Source organism: Microcaecilia unicolor, chromosome 12 (genome assembly GCF_901765095.1).
Source record: "Microcaecilia unicolor chromosome 12, aMicUni1.1, whole genome shotgun sequence".
NCBI classification, from domain to species: Eukaryota; Metazoa; Chordata; class Amphibia; order Gymnophiona; family Siphonopidae; genus Microcaecilia; species Microcaecilia unicolor.
Genome location: NC_044042.1, coordinates 53,639,468 through 53,660,325, shown reverse-complemented (window position 1 = coordinate 53,660,325; position 20,858 = coordinate 53,639,468). Strand labels below are relative to the sequence as shown.

The 20,858-nt window shown below is 41.9% G+C and overlaps 1 protein-coding gene across 1 annotated transcript in view; it reads left to right on the top strand.

Annotated features, from left to right (window-relative positions):
- LOC115481373 (opioid-binding protein/cell adhesion molecule-like) overlaps window positions 1-20,453 on the top strand; it is a 508,069-nt gene extending 487,616 nt beyond the window's left edge. Inside the window, exons 4-7 of the mRNA XM_030220461.1 lie at window positions 3,431-3,565; window positions 8,114-8,234; window positions 12,461-12,654; window positions 20,305-20,453. Of these exons, the coding sequence (XP_030076321.1) occupies window positions 3,431-3,565; window positions 8,114-8,234; window positions 12,461-12,654; window positions 20,305-20,453 (599 nt within the window). The remainder of the gene's footprint in view (window positions 1-3,430; window positions 3,566-8,113; window positions 8,235-12,460; window positions 12,655-20,304) is intronic.
- The last annotated feature ends 405 nt before the right edge of the window (window positions 20,454-20,858 follow it).

Below are 20,858 nucleotides of genomic sequence, written 5' to 3'. Positions count from 1 at the left end.
CTTTCTGTTTCAGTCATCTTCCCTGAGTAATGCTGCCCTGTAACAACCCTGGCATCAATGTGTCATTACGAGGCACTTTGCCAGTAAAGCGTAATTGTCAGAGGATTTCTATTTCCATTTTCACCCTGCGTGCACAGATATGCACAGCTTCCACTCTACTTCAGCAGGGGAAGAAATGGCAACAGCAGCTAAGTGGTCAGCAATTGACCAGGTGTCAAGCTATCAACATCACCTCCTTTAACCCCTGCTAGACGTATCAGAACAATGAGCCTTTCATATCTGTCTAACTCTGCCAATCACATCAGAGCAGAGGAAAAGCTTCCATTCTCTTTTATAACTGAGAGTCAATAAAAATACTTGCAGTACAGACTTACTCCCTCATTCTACAACAGGTCATCTAAAGTTAGACACCAATGTATGCCTAAGTATTTCCTGGATTCTATAAAGTTGGGCACCCAAATTTACAACTACTGCACAAATTTGGGCACACAAGTTATAGAGTAGTGCCAGTTTGGTGCCTAACTAAATTAAGGGGCTCCTTTACCAAACTGTGATAAAAAGTGGCCTTAGCATGTACTTATGTTGGTCATTCCCATGGACTAAGGTTATTTTAACTGCAGGGGTAAAATAGCCAATTTTTCCATTTTCTGTATTAATTTTCCCATTTGTGCATAGCCATTATTACATGAGTCTGTACTGCCACCTATTATGTAAGCATGTGTTAATCGGTTAGCATGCAGTAATGTAGCTGCACTAACTGATTAACCTAGAACACGCCCACTCTGCCTCCAGACCCACTCCAACACTAAAAAATACATTTTATTTTTTAGCATGGGAGTGGTATGCACACATCCAAAAATTACCATGGGATGCATTAGTGCTTCCTGTGGTAAGCCATTTTTGCTGCACTAAGCACGCACAACTAGTGCTTACCATAGTTTAATAAAAGTAGCTTACCACAGGGAGCACTACATGTTAATATAGTATATGTAAACCATTTTGGTTGTACCAACAGGAAGGGGATATATCAAATCCATGACCCTTTACCTTTTAATAGTACTTCGGTGTTAATTGGCAGTGATTTGTAGTTACGCACGCATCTGCACTGAGGCAGTGTTCTATAAACATAGAGCATGATATAAAAAAAAAATGTAAATGGCCAGGAGAGGTGACTGGTCCTTTAGATCACCTGTCCTGGGCTAACCAGGCATTTTCAGCAGCACTTACCCTGATAATGCCGCTGACAATGCATGGTTAGCACCCAGCTATTTTGGAGATGTTTTGAGAGTGGATTGACAGTTAGCCAGTTAAGTGTTGATTTTCAGCATTTAGCCAGATAAGATAGCTGCACAAATAGGACCGCATAAAAGGCATCTCTATTTTTATGTGGTTCTTCATAGCTGGTTAAGTGCTAAATATGGTGCTTAACTGGCTATATAGTCACCTGCTCCGTATGTCTAGAAATTACATTCTGGAGCTGACAATGGCCTAGCATTGAATTTATAAGTATAACGTCGGTGTAACTCCAGTGATGATCAGCACTGACAGAATATCGGGCTCTTAACACCTAAATGTTGTAGCACACAGCTACACAGGAGGTGTGCCTATGGGTGGGTTGGGTCATATCTTGCAGTTGCATTACACTAGCCTTTGACATGGCATAAGTGCTTGCACCTAAAGATAGGTGCATGCATGTCAACTTATGTCCTATTCTATAATGGCAATTTCACACCATCACAGAATTGGCACTTAGTGCCCATATTTCTGATTAGTAATTGCAGTCTGTGTATTCAATATCTGGAAGCCAGGCTGGAGAGGAGGATGTAGCTCGATGTTTCTCACTGTTGTCCTCTTTTGAGTCTCTTGGTTGAATGAGAGGCTTGTGGAAGAGAAGAAGGGTGGGAACAGAGAAGAGAGTCTGCCTTTGCTATATCTGCCCACCATCTCTACTGCATCTTCAATGGGCTCCAAATTTACCCCATAAATTCCATAGGGACTGGCCAACTTTGCGTCAAGGGTAAACATATGTGGCCCTTACACCATGGCCACAGAATCACAGTATACTGGAGGCCTTGCTTATAATTTACAAAACCTTTATAATTTTAGAACATTTTAGGTCAATACCACATGCCATGTCTTTGAAAATGTTAGTTAAAAATATTTTGTACAGCTATTGGTACTTTGAAATACCTGGCAGACTGTTGGTGATAAGAAGGGTGATATACAATTTGCAGACATCTAGGAGAGATTATGATCCTAATACACATGTGCTTTGGGGCATGAGACATAATACTACTGGCCTAATTCTTTAATTGGGTGAATCCATTTTTTTTGTTGTTTCTAGTGCAGAATATTAAACAGCTGAAAACTTGGGCAAAATGCAGCCATCAGTGCTCATGAATGGTGTAAGCAATTCTCTATGTCACTTTTCTTCAGTGAAAAGCCTGCGAGACAATGATGGCCCTTGTCAATCACCCTAGACAGTCCTCTGATCTTCCCTGAAGTTCTCTGGATATTCAGGACATTACCTCAAAGCTCCCACCCCCCAGAACCTCCTCTAACTTCCCAACTCACCACGTGCTTTTGCTCCTGCCTCTGGTGCTATTGTCTTTCAAAATAGCAGTACCTGACCACAAGCAGTGTGTTCTGATGCACTGCTAGGCCTCAGGTACTGCCATTTTGAAAGAGGGTGGTGCTGATGGAAGGACTGATTCATCATTGGTCCTGCCTTTAGAGGAGGTTCTGGGTCATCATTCAGGGGGAGGGGGTATGGTTGAGTGAGGAAACCAGGGTGGGAGAATGATAAATACTTGACCTGGTGGACAGGGAGGGAAGGGAAAATGAAAGATGCTGGTTCTAGTGGGAAAAGAAAGAAAGGGAGAATGAGAGATGCTGAACCTGTTGGAGGTGAGGGGAAGGAAAAAAATGAGAGATGCTGAACCTGGGAGGGGGGAGAAGGGAAAATGAGATGCTAGACCTGGTAGGGGGAGGGAGGAGAAGAAGAGATATTATCTTAGAGGGTTGGAGGGGAGTGAGAAGGAGATTCTAAACTGGATGGGAGGAAAGGGAGGGATAATGAGAAATGCTGGATCCAGTTTGGGAGGAAGTGGAGGTGATAGACTGGTGTCATAAGCCTAGATAAGGGTGCATTTGAGATAGACATAGATTGATAGAGATGCATGTCATTGGCATACATTGGCCAGTGTTGTGGCCTCATGTGGGAATATATTCATCGACTCTCCTTCAATAGTTTTGGACCTAAAGTAGCCCCAACTTAAAAATGAGTGAAGACCACTGTTCTATGGCTTCTAGATAAGGATCTCTATTCTCCAGCACTGGTACTTACCAACATTAGTTAGTGATGTAATATCCTCATGTACTATTGCATTCCTCACTCATACGCAGATCTTCTTCTCTACTACTTTTACAGCTCGAGGGCTTGTGGGTGATGATGAATATTTGGAGATCACAGCAATCACCCGAGAACAGTCAGGGCACTATGAATGCAGCGCAGCCAATGAGGTTGCAGCGCCAGATATTCGAAGAGTGAAAGTTGTAGTAAATTGTAAGTACCACCCCATGAAAGCTGCTAACATTAAATTCCCTTTTTTCCCAAACTGCTATGATTGTTGATATCTGTTTTGTAGGAGGAAAAATATTTAAACTCTGTGGTCGACATTGCTTTAAAATGCCAACTGCAGCATTTAAAGTTATATCTGGATATTTAGTACAAGGCCATGGCCTGATAGCAGCACTGAATAATTGGGTCAGAGTGGCTGCTGCAAATTATCTGGGTACCACTGATATTCAGAGCAGACACCTGGATAACTATCCTGACAAGTTGGGATAATGGATAATGTCATTCCTACCCAGGTAGGTACCACTGAATATCAGGGCCAAATGAATGATAGAATGAAACAGAAAGAATGAAAGAACAAAAGAACAAAAAAAGAAAAAAATGACCGAATGAAAACAACTAAAGAATGAAAAAGAAAGAAAAAAAGAAAGAGAGAAAGAACAAAAAATGAATGAATGAAAATGAGAGAAAAAGAATGAATGAAATTAAAAAGAATGAAAGAATAAAACAGAAAGAAAGAATGAGAGAACAAAAAAACAAAAACAAAACAAATGAACAAAAATGAACATAAGAATGAAGCAGAAAGAAAGAATGAAAGAACAAAAGAATGAAAAAGAAAGAAGAATGAATGAATGAAAAGAATGAAACTGAAAGAAAGAATGAAAGAGCAAAAGAACCAAAAGGAAAAACAAGAAAGAATGAATGAAAAAGAAATAAAGAAATAAAGAATGAAAAAGAAAAAAGAAAGAGAGAACAAAAATGAATGAATGAAAATGAGAGAAAAAGAATGAATGAAATGAAAATGGATGAAAGAATAAAACAGAAAGAAAGAATGAATGAAAGAATGAGAGAACAAAAAAAGAAAAACAAAATAAATGAACAAAAATGAACATAAAAATGAAGCAGAAAGAAAGAATGAAAGAACAAAAGAATGAAAAAGAAAGAATGAAAAAGAAAGTGGAGGAGTGGCTTAGTGGTTAGGGTGGTGGACTTTGGTCCTGGGGAACTGAGGAACTGAGTTTGATTCCCACTTCAGGCACAGTCAGCTCCTTGTGACTCTGGGCAAGTCACTTAACCCTCCATTGCCCCTTGTAAGCCGCATTGAGCCTGCCATGAGTGGGACAGTGCGGGGTACAAATGTAACAAAAAAAAAAGAATGAATGAATGAAAAGAATGAAACAGAAAGAATGAAAGAGCAAAAGAACCAAAAGGAAAAACAAGAAAGAATGAATGAAAAAGAAAAAGAAGGAAATAATGAAATTGAAAGAACAAAAAAGAAAAACAAGTACGAATAAATGAATGAACGATAGAATAAAACAGAAAGAAAAAAAAACAAATGCACGAAAATGAACAATAGAACAAAACAGAATTAAAGAATGAATGAAGCAGAAAGAAAGAAAGAGAGAAGGAAAGAATGAAAGAAAAAAGAGAAAAAGAATGAATGAAATGAAAAAGAAAGAATGAAAGAAAGATTGAAAGAACAAAAGAATGAAAATGAGAGTAAAAGAACAAATTAAACGAAAAAGAATGAAACAGAATAAATAACAAAAGAGAAAAAGAACTAAAAAAGAATTAAAAAGAGCAAAAATGAACATATAAAATGAAAAAGAAAAAATGAAACTGAAAGAAAGAAGGAAAGAAAAAGGGATAAAAATGAATCAAATGAAACAGAAATAAAAAAGAATGAAAGTACAAAGGAACGAAAAGAGATGAATGAATGAATTAACAAATTAGAAAGAAAAAATGAAAGATCGAAAGATTGAAAAAGCGAAAAAGAACGAATGCACAAAAAAGAGAAAATGAACAAGTGCAGCAAAAATGAATGAAATAATGAAAGAAAGAAAGAATGAAAAAGAAAGAAAACTAACAAAAGAACGAAACAGAAAAAAAGAATGAATGAAAGAATGAAAAAACAGAATGAAAAAGAGAAATAGAATGAATGAAATGAAAAAGAATAAAAGAACAAAACAAAGAATGGAAGAATTTAAAAAACAGAATGAAAGAATGAAAAAGATAAAAAGAACGAATGAAATGAAACATGAAGGAACAAAAAATGATTGAAAAAAGAGAAAAAGAATGAATAAAAAGAAAAAGAACAGATCAAAACAGAAAGAAAAAATAATGAAAGAGTGAAGGAACTGAAATGAAAATTAAGAATGAAAGAACGAAAAAGAGAAAAAAGAAAGAATGAAACGAAAAAGAGCAACAGAATAAAAGAGAAAGATTGAAAGAACAAAAGAGAAAAAGCAATACGAAAGAGAAATGAAATGAAAAAGAATGGAAGAATGAAAGAGAAATAAAGAATGAAAGAATAAAAGAATGAAAAGAAATAAGAAAGAATAAATGAAAATGAATGAAATGAAAAAGAATGAAAGAATGAAACAGAACAAAAAAGAAAAAACAGAATGAAAGATAAAAAAAGAGAAAACAAACAAATGAAATGAAAAAGAATGGAAGAAAGAAAGAATGGATAAATGAAAGAATGAAAATGAAAAAAGAAATGAACAAAAATGAATGATAGAATGAAACAGAAAAAATGGAAGAATGAAAGAACAAAAAAGAAAAAAATGAATGAATGAAAAGAATGAAAGAATTAAACAGAAAGAAAGAATGAAAGAGCAAAGGAACAAAAAAGAAAAAAATGAATGAACAAAAATGAATGATAGAATGAAACAGAAAAAATGGAAGAATGAAAGAACAAAAAAGAAAAAAATGAATGAAAGAGCAAAGGAACAAAAAAGAAAAAAAATGAATGAACAAAAATGAATGATAGAACGAAACAGAATGAAAGAATGAAAAAGAAAGAAAATTAATGAATGAAACTAAAAAAATGAAAGAATTAAACAGAAAGAAAGAATGAAAGAGCAAAGGAACAAAAAAGAAAAAAGAAAAAAAATGAATGAACAAAAATGAATGATAGAACGAAACAGAATGAAAGAATGAAAAAGAAAGAAAATTAATGAATGAAACTAAAAAAATGTTTCATTCATTTTTTCTTTTTCATTCTTTCTGCTTCATTCTTTCGTTCCTTTTAGTTTCATTCATTCTCTTTTTTGTTCTTTCATTATTTCTTTGTTTCTGTTTCACTCTTTTGTTGTATTATATTTCTATGTTTTTCTCTTTTTCATAAATTCATTCATTTTTTTTCTTTTTCATTCATTGGCTCTTTCATTCTTTCTATTTTGTTCTTTCGGGGTTTTTTTGGTTTTTTTTGTTCTTTTTCTTTTTTGCTCTTTCGTGCTTTTTTTCTTTTTCATACTTTCCTTTTTTCTTCCTTTCAGTTTCGTTCTTTCGGTCTTTTGGGTTTAGTATGGACAAACATCTGCCCATGGAAGGGGGGATGGGGGCAGGGTATTTCTAGAGGCAGTATTTGGAAATGTGTGTATACTTTTCTGTTTTCACAGTACACAAGCATGTTTCCTTAAGGGGGGGGGGTACCCTTTTTCCTCAGTAGAAACTTTCTGCACAACTTAGGAGGAGTAATTTTCTATATGTAGTCATCCTTAGACCATTTACAATATGAATGTACATACATACTAGATGGCTATACACAATGCTAAACAGAAACAGCCATGAATGGAGTGGGTAATTACATAGCAGGGCACTTAAATGCTCAAAATGCCTCTTTTATAAAGGCAACTTAGGGTCTTATAAAATGTACTTTGCATCTATGCAGTCAACACAAAATTTACTATGGCAAATTAGAATAGGTCTTTAGCACAGAATTGGTTTTCTCTCATTTAGACATAGAACTGCCACTTCTTTCTTTGACCTTCAGTATAAGTTTCTGAGCATCCCAAGATGAAATGATCTAAAGGTTTTTCCATCAGAAAAATCCTCTCTGCTTGAAGAAGTCATTCCCTTTGTTATCCTGTAGCCTCCATTCACATGAACATTCTGATCATTGCACGTAGATGCTTTGGCACAACAGGATGGCACTTTGTTTTCTAATGGTGTAAAACTGGGTGAATGTCCCACCAACCATTTATTTCATTCTAAAAACAAACTTTGTGGCAGACCCATAAGAAACTAAAGGGCCCTTTAGCTAAGGTGTGGTATGCCTAACGTGGGCCTACCACACAGTAGAAGAGCACTACCATGGAATGCACTGAGACGTCCTGTGGTAGTTCGGCCAGCAGCACACAGAACTCCCATGGTAAAATATATTTTTTGTGTTTTGCCATGGGAGGTGTGTCTAGTGCCTGCGCTAATCAGGTTGCATGGGCACATTACCACGTCCTACCCACTTACTGCAGGAGTAGCGCAGAAGCCTTTACCACCTCCTAAATAGGTGGCAGTAAGGACTGTCGGCACATGGCCATTAAAAAACACCCAACCACGGCCATTTTCCAGTCATGCTAGACTGGTTGGAACCCACACACTAATCACAGTGCCAGCCACTTTCTAGCAGTTTGATAAAAGGATCTCTAAGTATGGACCTGCAATGAAACAATGATCTTTTATGGGAGGGGGGGGGTGAATGTTAGTAATAATGCATTAGTTTTTAAAGCTCTACAAATGTCCATTGCCCTGTAGATCCTCCCTATATCTTTGATGCAAAGAACACTGGTGCTTCAGTTGGACAGAAGGGAATACTCCGCTGCGAAGCCTCAGCTGTGCCATTAGCAGAATTCCAGTGGTACAAGGAAGACACCAGGTACTTAAACATTTAATTGATTTAATTGACATTTATACATGCAAGTCCACTAAACGCTATTCTATAATGGAGTAACTGCAAGGAGGTCATACTCTATTTATGGTTAAGCAGTATATATCTTAAAAAACTTCAACTTATCCAGAAGACCACTGTGAGGCTAATTTTCAGATTACACAAGTTTATCAGTGAATCAGAATTTATGGCTCAACTACATTGGCTCCCAGTTGCCAAAAGGATATTGTTTAAGGCGTTTATTAATAAACTAGGAAAAAAGGCCCGTTTCTCAAAGAAATGAAACGGACGCTAGCAAGGTTTTCCTCGGAGTGTGTATGTTTGAGAGAGTGTGTGTGAGAGTGACTGTGAGAGAGAGAGAGTGAATGTGCGAGTGTGTGTGTGTGAGTGAGACTGGGTACGAGTGTGTCTGTGAGAGAGAGAGAGAGAGTGTGTGTGTGAGATTGAGAGTGTGTGCTAGGGCCCCCCCCCCCTCCCTCCCAGTTCCAGTGTCCCCCCTCCCTCCGTGTTCCAGGATCGTCATCCCCCTCCCTCCCTCCCTCCATTCCTCCGAGTTCCAGGGTCATCCCCCCTCCGTCCCTGTGAGTTCCAGGGTCATCCCCCCTCCCTCCCTCCGAGTTCCAGGGTCATCCCCTCCCTCCAACTTCCAGGGTTGTCCCCTCCCTCCCTCCGAGTTCCAGGGTCATCCCCCTCCCTCCAACTTCCAGGGTCGTCCCCCTCCCTCCCTTCCTCCAAGATTCACGGTCCCCATCCCCCCTCCCTCCCTCTGAGTTTCAGGGTCCCCCTCCCTCCCAGTTCCAGGAACGTCGTCCTTCCCTTCCTCCCTACCTCCCTTCCAGTTCCAGGCCCCCTCCCTCCGATTTTTAAAAGTCATCTTCACTTACCAAGTCAGGGTTACGGCGGCGGGCAGCAGCGGTAAAACGCGTGCAGACTCGGCCTTCTCTCTCTTTCTCAGCTGTGGTCCCGCCCTTTTGCGGAAACAGGAAATGAGGGCGGGACCACAGCTGAGAGAGAAAGAAGGGCCGAGCCTGCACATGTTTTACCGCTGCTGCCGGCCGCCGTAACCCTGACTTGGTAAGTAAAGATGACTTTTAAAAATTGGAGGGAGGGGGCCTGGAACTGGGAGGGAGGGCGGAAGGGAGGGACGACAACACCCTCATGGGTGTGACGTGCCCTTCCCTCTCACTGTTCCACCCTCAACATCATCACGTTTTGACGCAAGGGCGGGACAGAGAGAGATGGTGACAGACTGACGATCCTTATGAACGCTTCACTTCAAGTGTGCCACGTTCAGCTTCAGAACGTTGGAGGTGCTTTTTATTATAGTAGATATGATTTCCAATTCATTATTTGGTCACTCGTCTCATTTAAGGGATTAGCTTGCTCTCTGTCCTTCATTTTTTAAAAACTTACCTTTTATTGAAGATGATTAATTCAGTGTTTTCGGCTATTATAATTCCTGAATGGAATTCTCTCCTGTTGATAACTCACTTGGAACGGAATTATCTAACATTTTGCAAAATGCTGAAAATGTATCTTTTTGTTCAGGTTTAAATAATAATTCTTACTTTTGCTGTGTTGTTTTAAGCAGCTGTATAATTTAGATATTGCTCCTTTTGTATACTGCGCTGAACCCTAGTTGTGGGAAAGCTGCAGTCAAGGAGTGTAGCATTGACATTGATATGCGTGATGCGACATGGGCGTGTCTCCTACATATGTGCACACCATATAGAATATTATAAGTTCCATACACTACATGGCACACTTGTGCCAACTTATAATAGGCATAGACCTAGTGAAAGTGGCACACCTAAATGTATGCACTTCATTGCTGACTTACTGTACTATTCTGTAACGGAAGTTTGGTATCGAGATGCTGTTCTAGCATTGGTGCTCAGCGCGCAGCACTGAGCCACCTAACTTATGATGCTCCTCTGCCTGGCTTAAAGCTTGCATGGGCTTCCATACTGCATATCCATGTAGCCAGCATTCCTATTGGTAAAATAACATAAGAATAGCCATTCTGGGTCAGACCAATGGTCCATCTAGATCAGTATCCTGCTTCCAGCAGTGGCTAATCCAGGTCACAAGTACCTGGCAGAAACTCAATTAGTAACAACATTCCACGCTACCAATCCCAGAGCAAGCAGTGGCTTCCCCCATGTCCATCTCAATAACAAACGTTGGACTTTTCCTCCAGGAAATTCTACAAACCTTTTTTAAAACTAGATAAGCTAACTGCCATTACCACATCCTCCGGCAATGAGCTCCAGAGCTTAACTATTCTTTGAGAGAAAAATATTCCCCCCTCCCCACCCCTGATATTCAGCACTATTTAACCGGCCAGAATGGCTGCTGACTGGTTAAATAGCGCTTTTCGGTTATCTTTCGATATTCAGCGGAGGATAACTGGCTGTCCCCCACTGAATATCCCCGGTGAGTGGCTAGCAGATAGCCGGTTATATCAGCTGATATAACTGGCTATCTGCCAATTTTAAAAGTCAGCTTAGCAACCATATTTGGCTGTGTGAAAATGTGGGATATCTTTGACTGGTTTAAAGATAATCGGCTAAGTCTGAATATTGACTTAGCTGCTTATCTTTAAACTGGCTAAAAATAAATCGATATTCAATGCTGGCCACCAGAAACAGCATGTCATTGAATATCCGGGCTCATTGCCAACCACAGGAGTAAGCCGGTCTAAATCCTATGGTCTGAATATTGGCACCATTGTATCTAGAACTTCTAACCTTGAACCAGGCCAATAAGTTGGCATGCCTTGGAAAATCATGTTGTTTTATGGGACTAGATTCCATATATCATGGCCAAACATTTGACACCCGAAATTAGATTCGCCTAAAGGCATTCTATACAGTGTGCCTAAATATAGGCATACTTTATAGAATAAGCCTAAATTTCTGCATGGTATATAGATTACACCAAGCAACCAATACAGCGCCTAACTCTAGGCATAGTCATTTATGCCAAGCAAAATTGGTGTAACTTCAGTGTCTAAATTAGGCACAGAGCAGGTGTATTCTATAACCCTTCACATAGTTTCCTGGAACGCCCACAACCTGCTCATTCCATGCCAATAGCCATGCCCCCCTTTCGGCAGTGCGCATTAAAATTTACACAGACCACTTTGCAGAATATGCTTAGTGGGTAGGCACGTTAATTCTATTTAATGCCAATTAGTGCTGATAGTTGCTTGCTAACATCCAATTATCAGTGCTGATTAGCTTGTTTACTAATGAAGTTATACACATTGTTATGGAATACGCTTCGATTTCCACACAGAAATCATGGCATGATACATAAAATCCAGGGACTGGTGCCTAAATGGAGGTGTCCACTTATAGAATTGCCTCCTGAGTGACTACTGTTCCTTAAGCAAGTCAAGCTTAACCTTGGCTTGTCTTTCTTTTGCTCTTGTAATACCATAGACCCACCATGATCTAATGCTTTAGTCCCACATCCAAGGATCCACTGTGCTTATCCAAGGATTTCTTCAGTTGTTGTTGTTGTTTTAGGTCCCAAAATCTCCTACTACCCTTTCCATAAAGAAATGTTTCCTTATGTTACTCCTGAGTGCACCCTTTGCAGATTTTTCAAGTTTCAAGTTTTATTGTGACTTGATATACCACCCTAGGAGCAACCTATCAAAACCACCTCCTTCTGCGCTGTGGTAATATATCTTCCAGGCATCACAGGGCATTTACAAGCATAGTCTCTTTGCACACTGCACCACCAGTCACCTGGATCTCAATAAAGACTTATGATTAATTCTTATGATAATATAAGTAACAGATGCACTGAGCCTATTTGCTGTATATTCCTAGGATACCTCACATCCCAAACTTTACTTTTGCAAGAACAGTCAATTATGCATGCATTCAGTTGATGAAAGCAAGTGAATGACATCAGTCAATAGAATACAGGAATGTGAATATTAGGCTTATGGTATTATATTTGCATTCTTGTTACAAAATCTCCTGAGAAATGGATCCTATGCTTTGCCATCAAGTGTTGATGTTGGGAAATAACTGAGACTCCCTTCCTTTAGGAGCTGTGAGCCTTTACAGCATCCAATTGGTCTGGGGAGCAAATTCCAGGATGGGAATTGAACCCACATTTTCCCCATGGTGGTGCACAGTACTTACCATAGAACCAGCCATTAATAATGCTGCCGTTTCTATTTATCATCTTCACAGATTAGCCAGTGGCCTGGAAGGAGTGAAAATTGAAAATAAAGGTCGCTTATCCATGCTGACCTTTTTTAATGTATCTGAAAAAGATTATGGAAACTACACATGTGTGGCATCCAACAGGCTCGGGAACACCAATGCCAGCGTCATTCTGTATGGTATGTACTGTATAACAGGACTGGAACATGAACAGCAGTGGCGTAGCCAAGGATGGGCCCTGGCCCACCCACTTTGGACTCAGGCCCACCCAGTAGCAGCACACCTATGATGTGGCTGACAGGGATTCCCAAGCCCCATCAGCTGAAAACTCCCAACAACTGTCCCTCCTGCATTCCTTGTAAATAGCAGATCTTCGCCTGCAGTGAGCAGCGACTGATACATGCTGTGGGGCCAACATGAGCAGTGTGTATTAGTTGCTGCTCGCTGCCGGTGAAAAATCTGCTATTTATGGGGGGAGGAGAATGTTTGAGAGACCATATGGTGTGCAGATGAGAGAGGGAGAGACCAAATCACTTGTGGGACAAGGCGGAGTTCTTCTGCCCACCCATTTTGGGCCCAGGCCCACCCAAAGTTGGGTGTCTGGCTACGCCCCTGATGCACAGCAGTCAAAGTTGTACTCTAGCACAAAAACTGTCCAAATGGAATGGTTTCACTGATGAATCTAGATTAATGTTTGCATGGTACCGAATATTTGATGAGTCTGTTCTTATCTGCATTTATTAGTGTTCAGTTTAGCTTTATAAGTGGTGGTCCATCATTGGGCCTTCTTAAGATGGCCACAGCAATGTTGCATTACCATCAGAACAGAATAAGAGACTCCTATCCTAAAGTGCAAAGAGACTTTACAAAAACCAGAAATTTAGCATTTGTGCATGTTTCCACTGTTTTTCACATGAAGTGCTCTTTTGCAAAGTGACTTTCAGGCTTATTTTCGAAAGAGAAGGCGCCCATCTTTCAACACAAATCGGAAGATGGGCGTCCTTCTCCCAGGGTCGCCCAAATCGGCATAATCGAAAGCCGATTTAGGGCGTCCTCAACTGCTTTCCGTCGCGGGGACGACCAAAGTTCACAGGGGCGTGTCGGAAGCATAGCGAAGGCAGGACTGGGGTGTGCTTAACACATGGGCGTCCTCGGCCGATAATGGAAAAAAGAAGGGCATCCCTGACGAGCACTTGGCCGACTTTACTTGGTCCATTTTTTTCTTGTGACCAAGCCTCGAAAAGGTGCCCGAACTGACCAGATGACCACTGGAGGGAATCGGGGATGACCTCTCCTTACTCCCCCAGTGGTCACTAACCCCTCCCACCCTCAAAAAAACTTTTAAAATATTTTTTGCCAGTCCCTATGCCAGCCTCAAATGTCATACCCAGCTCCATGACAGCAGTATGCAGGTCCCTGGAGCAGTTTTAGTGGGTGCAGTGCACTTCAGGCAGGCGGACCCAGGCCCATCCCCCCCTACCTGTTTCATTTGTGGTGGTAAATGTGAGCCCTTCAAAACCCACCACAAACCCACTGTACCCACATATAGGTGCTCCTCTTCACCCCTTAGGGCTATGGTGTACAGTTGTGGGGAGTGGGTTTGAGGGGGGGGGGGGCTCAGCACCCAAGGTAAGGGAGCTATGCAACTGGGAGCAATTTCTGAAGTCCACTGCAGTGCCCCCTAGGGTGCCCGGTTGGTGTCCTGGCATGTCAGGGGGACCAGTGCACTACGAATGCTGGCTCCTCCCATGACCAACGGGCTTGCATTTGGACGTTTCTGAGATGGGCGTCCTCGGTTTCCATTATCGCTGAAAACCGGGGACGACCATCTCTAAGGTCGACCGAAATGTTGAGATTTGGGCGTCCCTGACCGTATTATCGAAAGAAAAGATGGACGCCCATCTTGTTTCGATAATACGGGTTTCCCTACCCCTTCGCGAAGACGTCCTGCGAGGACGCCCTCAGGAAAACTTGGGCGCCCCATTCGATTATGCTCCTCCACGTAAACATACACTTCATACTAATAAGCAATAGTTAATATTGTAAAGACAAGTATGAAAGAAAGGCTTACTCTAGAGGTATAGTTTATTTTTCTTCAAATCCAAGAACTAAAATAAATTCCCTTATGCACAGCAGTAGCACCATTTTAAGGGCCCTCGTGATCTGCTTCGTAGGTCCCTCAGCCAAACCATCTTAGGGGGGGGGGGGGCTCAAATTCCTACAAGTCTAGTGGCCCCGTGTACCCCCAATGTAAAGCATACTTGTTAAAAAGAACCCCCTGTAGCAGTTATGCCCCATAATTCATCGAGAACTGGAGGCCAAATCATGCTATTTTACTAGACAAAACTGCCAGAGCAACAGCGAATTGAGATTGCTGTTGTCCCCAGCATTCCCAGACCCCTTGTGTGAGTTGGGGCACCTAGAGGCTGAGGGCAGGGCTGGCCCTCAGTTTTTGATGAACCAAGGAGTGGGGCCTAGAAGGGGATTCTATTAAAAAATTATGCCTTGAGTTGGGACTAGGATGAAGGTTGAGGTGGGAGATGGGTCAATAGATCTGCAAAGCTTTGCTTTTTTTTACGAAGGAGGCCAGCAGAGCCGTGAGGTCACCAGGAGAAGGTTTAGGGGGATCTTTAATTAATTATGCCAGAGTAAGGGCTGGGGGGAGGGGTGTGGAGCCTACCAGGCCCCTAGAGGCCTCCAAAGTGAGACCTGAGAACCTTTCAAATGGTGCAGCTGCTATGTGAAGGAGGGCTTTTTAATTATTATTATTTTTATTTTTTTGCTCGTGTACAATTCCCAGTCATGGCAACATTCAAAAACATTTTTTGTAAAATTCTGTTGTGGTATGCATATGAAAGAGGAGCTCATTTATATCCCAAAGCTATATTTCACAAAAATGAATCGTAATCCACAGGCAGTTTTCTGACTTTTTATATAAGGATCTAAAAGAGGAACTCCAAAATTCTGGATTGTGGAAATCATTAGAATACTCCTGAGTTACACCTGGAGTGCCCCTCTCCAAAAGCTCTCATTTCAACCTATTAGAAAACTGAAGACTATAGGGGTCCTTTTACCAAACTGCAGAAAAAATGGTCCTGTGGTAGCAGCAGGGGCTGTTTTTCCTGTGGACCAGGACCCTTTTTACCTCAGTGGATAAAAAGCCCCCAAAACAAAATGGACATGCTGTAAGAAAACTCTTGCCAAGTGGCTATGCAATGGGGAGCCCTTACTGTCACAAATTGAGGTGGCGTTAAGGGCACCCACGCTAACCCAGAAGTAACCGGGCACGTGGCGATGCCCGGTTACTACCGGGTTAACACCGCCCTAACCATTTCCGCTTGTTTTCAGTACTGTGCCAGTTTGGTGTCAGTTAAATACTGGGGTTTGGATTTTAAATGAGTGTGAAAAATTGACCATTATGAAAATGAAAAATTAGAAGGTTCATTACAGCATAGGAGGCAGATGATTAGTATGTATAAAGTGCTGCAGATCTGGAATAGCTTCATGCTATAGGAGATCACAAAGCCAGTCTAATTGCTCTGTGATGCTTCCAAGCTGTATTTACTTTAGAAAGTTTTGTTGAATAGCTTTCCTACTTATTTTCGAAGGAGAAGGGCGCCCATCTGCCAACACAAATCAGGAGATGGGTGTCCTCCTCCTAAGGTCACCCAAATCGGCATAATTGAAAGCCAATTTTGGGCGTCCACAACTGCTTTCCATCACAGGGATGACCAAAGTTCAAGGGGGCATGTCGGCAGTGTACCGAAGGCAGGACGGGGGCGTGGTTAACAGATGGGCGTCTCCGGCCGATAATGGAAAAAAGAAGGGTGTCCCTCAAGAGCATTTGGCCGACTTTACATGGTCCATTGTTTTTCATGACCAAGCATCAAAAAGGTGCCTGAAGTGACCAGATGACCACCGGAGGGAATCGGGGATGACCTCCCCTGACTTCCCCAGTGGTCACTAACCACCTCCCACCCCGAAAAAACAACTTCAAAAACGTTTGTCTTTTGTTTTTGTAGGGTATGCCCTTCGCTATGCCTCTGTCCCTGTGACGGCAGTTGAGGATGTCCAAAATGTGGATGTTTCTGTGAGAAGGATGTCAATGCCTTTGCTATGCCTCTGATACCCCCTTTATTTATTTGGATTTTGGATCACAAGTAGCAGCAGTGGGATTTGAACTGGCCACCCCTGGATGGCAGGACCAGTGCTCTAACCACTAGGCCACTCCTCCAATCTATGCCACTCCCTTGAAATTTGGCCATCCCTGTGGGGGGGGGGCAGTATGCAGGTCCCTGGAGGGGAGGTATGTGTGTGTCGGCCGAGGCATAACGAAGGCGTGGACATCCTTCTTTCAAACATTTTTGATGTCCTCAACTGTCCCCCACAGGGATGGCCAAATTTCAAGGGAGTGGGGTACAGTAGAGTGGAGGAGTGGCCTAGTGGTTAGAGCACTGGTCTTGCAATCTAGAACTGGCTGGTTCAAATCCTACTGCTGTTACGTGTGATCCAAAATCCAAATAAATAAATAAATAAAGAGGGTTTCAGAGGCATAGCATGGACATCCTTTTCACAGAAACATCCACATTTTGGACAACTGCCATCACAGGGAAGGACATCCTCAACTGCCGTCGCCTCCCCTCCTTAGGAAGGAAATCGTGTGCAAATGAGCTAACAGCAGCAGCTCATTTGCATGCAATTTCCTTCATGCATGCCCGTACCTTTCTGGATCAGTAAGGGAAAGGCTTTTTCCAGTCAGTTAGCAGGACCAGTGCACTACGAATGCTGGCTCCTTCCAAGACCAAATGGCTTGGATTTGGTCGTTTCTGAGATGGGCATCCTCGCTTTCCATTATCGCTGAAAATCGGGGACGACCATCTCTAAGGTCGACCTAAATGTCATGATTTGGGCGTCCCCGACCGTATTATCGAAACAAAAGATTGACGGCCATCTTGTTTCAATAATACGGGTTGCCCCACCCCTTTACAGGGGCATCCTTAGAGATGGGCGCCCTTAGAGATGGGCACCCCCGGTCGATTAGCCCCCTCCAAGTTTGCCAAGCTGTATAATATGATTTTCACCACTGTTGCTTGGTTTGGACATTCCTCTTCATTTTTCTAATTTTACATTTAGAAGTGACATTTTATTCCCTTGTTTTTCCTGTAGAAACCCAAGTAGTAGCAACATTCCATGCTAACAATCCTGGGGCAAGCAGTGGCTTCCCTCATATCTATCTCAATAGCAGACTATAAGACTTTTCCTTCAGGAACTCGTCCAAACCTTTTTTAAACCCAGATAGGCTAACTGCTATTACCCAAAATTACTGAAAGATCTTTTAGGTCATTGTCATCCTTCTCATTGATTTCCCTGGAGCTGAGCCTCCCCAGAGGCTTTTTTCCATAGGCAAATAATAAACCTTGTTAACAGGCTGAATCTGCTCATAAGAAAACTTTAAATTTTCAACAAGAAACTTCTTCAACAATTCCATGGGGGAAATCCCAACAGGTTTAAGGACATTCAAAATCCTCAAATTTAGCCACCTATTAAAGTTTTCAATTCGATACTATGGACAATTTTAATGATAGGTTATAGATCACTAACAGCAGATCAGCAATTTTATGTTTGAGTTCTTTCAGTACACTGGGGTATATGCCATCTAGTCCAGGTGATTTATCACTCTTTACCTTTTCAAGTTGGCTCAGTATGTTTTCCAGGCTCTATGAGATTTCTGTCAATTCCTAAACATCTTTACCCTTGAAAACCATTTCCAGTACATTTAAGTACCAATTTAAGCACATCTCAGCACATGAATAGTCTTTCTAAAATGATTGCTATAGCGTGTATTTGCAAGGGGGCATGGGCAGAGCGTGCAGGACATAGGTGTGTTTCCATATGCAGGTAACTTACAGAATACTGTAAGTTATGTGCACCCTTGCCCATACTTGTGCTAGGTCTATGGCTGATGTAACTGTAGGCACCTAAACGTCAGTGTGCTAAAATCAGGATACACTAGTATTCTATAATGGAGTCTAGTTGCCTAGGTTCCATTATAGAACCTTACCGCATGGCTACAGATTCCTAAATGGAAGTGCTTCTTCAGTGACTACTATTCAGATCTGGATTGTTTGGAGTTTCACAAGTCTTCTTTAATGGGTGAATCATGGTTCAGACAGTACTGAAAGATGGAGAGAAAAGACAGTAAAAATGAAGGCAAAAAAACCAAAAACAGCCACTTACAAGAAAATGCTGATGATGTGCATGCATATCCTCAGAAGATCATGCCTCAGAAAAGTGATTAACCCAGTGGTTCCCAAACCTGGTCCTGGAGGCACCCCAGTCAGTCAGGTTTTCAGAATTAGTCTATATTGTGCCACCAGGCTCTTTGTCATTTTTGTTGCTACTCTTCCAAAGTGCACATTTTTTTGTGAAAAAAATGTGCATTGTTTGCAAACAGTGCACACATTTTCAGAAAGAGTGAGCACTATTAATGTTATTGCTCCTGTAATGAAAGAAAACATGAATAAAGCAAAAATTAGAATAAAATACATGGAAAATTAAGTGCAACTAACATTTTTTGGGTTACACACTCCTACCTCTCTCCTTGCCATGTACATTCACTTTTCTCCCTTCACCATCTGCTCCCCTCTCTTCCCTTTCAAGTGTTTTCATCCTTCACTGCCTCTGTGCTTTCATCCTCTCCCCATCTTCTTGATTTCACATATAAATCACATGTCTCCACCCCAGGCCTTTTACCCTCTCTTCTCTTTCTCTTACTCTTTACCACCCTCAGAGCTCTCCCTCCTTTATCCTCTCACCCGGTGCTCCCAGGACCAGCATTAGGGGATGGCAAACAGGGCAATGGTCCTGGGTCCCCATATTACTACAGGGTGCCCCCAAATCTGCATCAAGCTGAAGAAGGCATAGACTAAAGACCAATTTTGCCCCCCCCCCCTCAGTTTCTGTCCTGGGCCCCTGCATGTCTACCATCCCTGAATTATCCCACACAATGCTACTCCCTCTTACATCCCACAAACTGAAAGTGGGAAAACCTGCTGAACATGTGATTCATTCATCCCTCTTCTGTATCTGGTTGGTTCTTAAAAGCAGAATGAGCCAATCATCTATGGGGTAGCAGTAGCAGCTCAGCAGGCCTTCCTCTCTACCTTCCATTGCTGGCTCAAGCTGGAGAAAACAGGAGAGGTGATCCCAGGACCAAATTCTAATCACAGTGCTCTTCCTGCTTACACTCCTTTTCTGTCGGAAGCCCTGCCTGTGAGCTGGCTCTTGCACAGTGGCGTAGCCCATCCAGTTAGGGCTCAGGCCCATCCAACAGTAGCACATGTTTAGCAGTAGCTGTTCGGGATCCCAAGCTCTGCTAGCTGAAGACTTTCCCCTGATGGTAACAAAAACGCTGCTATCCAAGATACTGGCACTTGCGCATACTCAGTTTTCAGCACATGCCTGCTGCAGAATGACAAGGTGGAAAGAAGCATTTTCCCAGCAACTGAGATATTTTTTTGGTGTGTGTGGGGGGGGGGGGGGGGGGGAGAACACTTGGTGCCCACCCACTTCTTGCCTAGGCCCACCCAAAATCTGCTGTCTGGCCACGCCCCTGCTCTTGCAGTTGTGGATCTCTTCTCTTCAGAGCCCCAGTGCAGCTGTACCTCCCAAACCCCTTACCTCTGTCATTGGGCAAGAGTGAGCATCTACTACAGCTGAGTCAAAGAGGTATGTTTCAGGGAGAATTGTGATTTCCAATGCATGTAAGATCAGAGCTGCTAAATTGTCTATTTCTAAGAGGGTGACTCTTTGGCCAGACTTGGTTTTGAATTTACATCCCAAAAGCATGTTTTTTTGTCCATTGAAATCAGTGCTGCAGATCCCAAAATGCATCGGAAAGACATTGTCAGAAACCCAGATCTTCTTCTTAGAACTGAGTGACTTAGAAGTTCTGAAAGATAAGGGTGGAGAGAAGAGTATCAGTGGAGGGGAATGGGAAAGTCAGGATCAAGGACAATGAAGAACACAGAAAGGGAGGAGAATGAGGGTCCTGGTGGGGTTCCACCCTATTGCACCACTATTTTGTGGCTCACTAGCCACCACTGTTCACTCTGGATGTCTATTCCTCCTGTCTGCAAAGTTCATTCATCATTGTCAGAAAATGTGAATGGTTTTCTTTTTGTTTCTTTCCCTTCTTATTCGTTTGTCCTCCACCTTAGAAATAAATGAACTCAGCTGCTCTCCTGTGCTGGCAGGTTGGTGCATGTTCCTTCCATCAGCTTGCAAAACACAAGGACTTTCTTCCCCCTCCCTTGCTTTCAGGCTGCTGCCTTGATGACTAATGACTGTTCGAAGGATTTTCACCCAAATATGCTACTCTCAAATTTAGATTATAACTCCAAGGGCTCAGCTAAGTCATCTAACC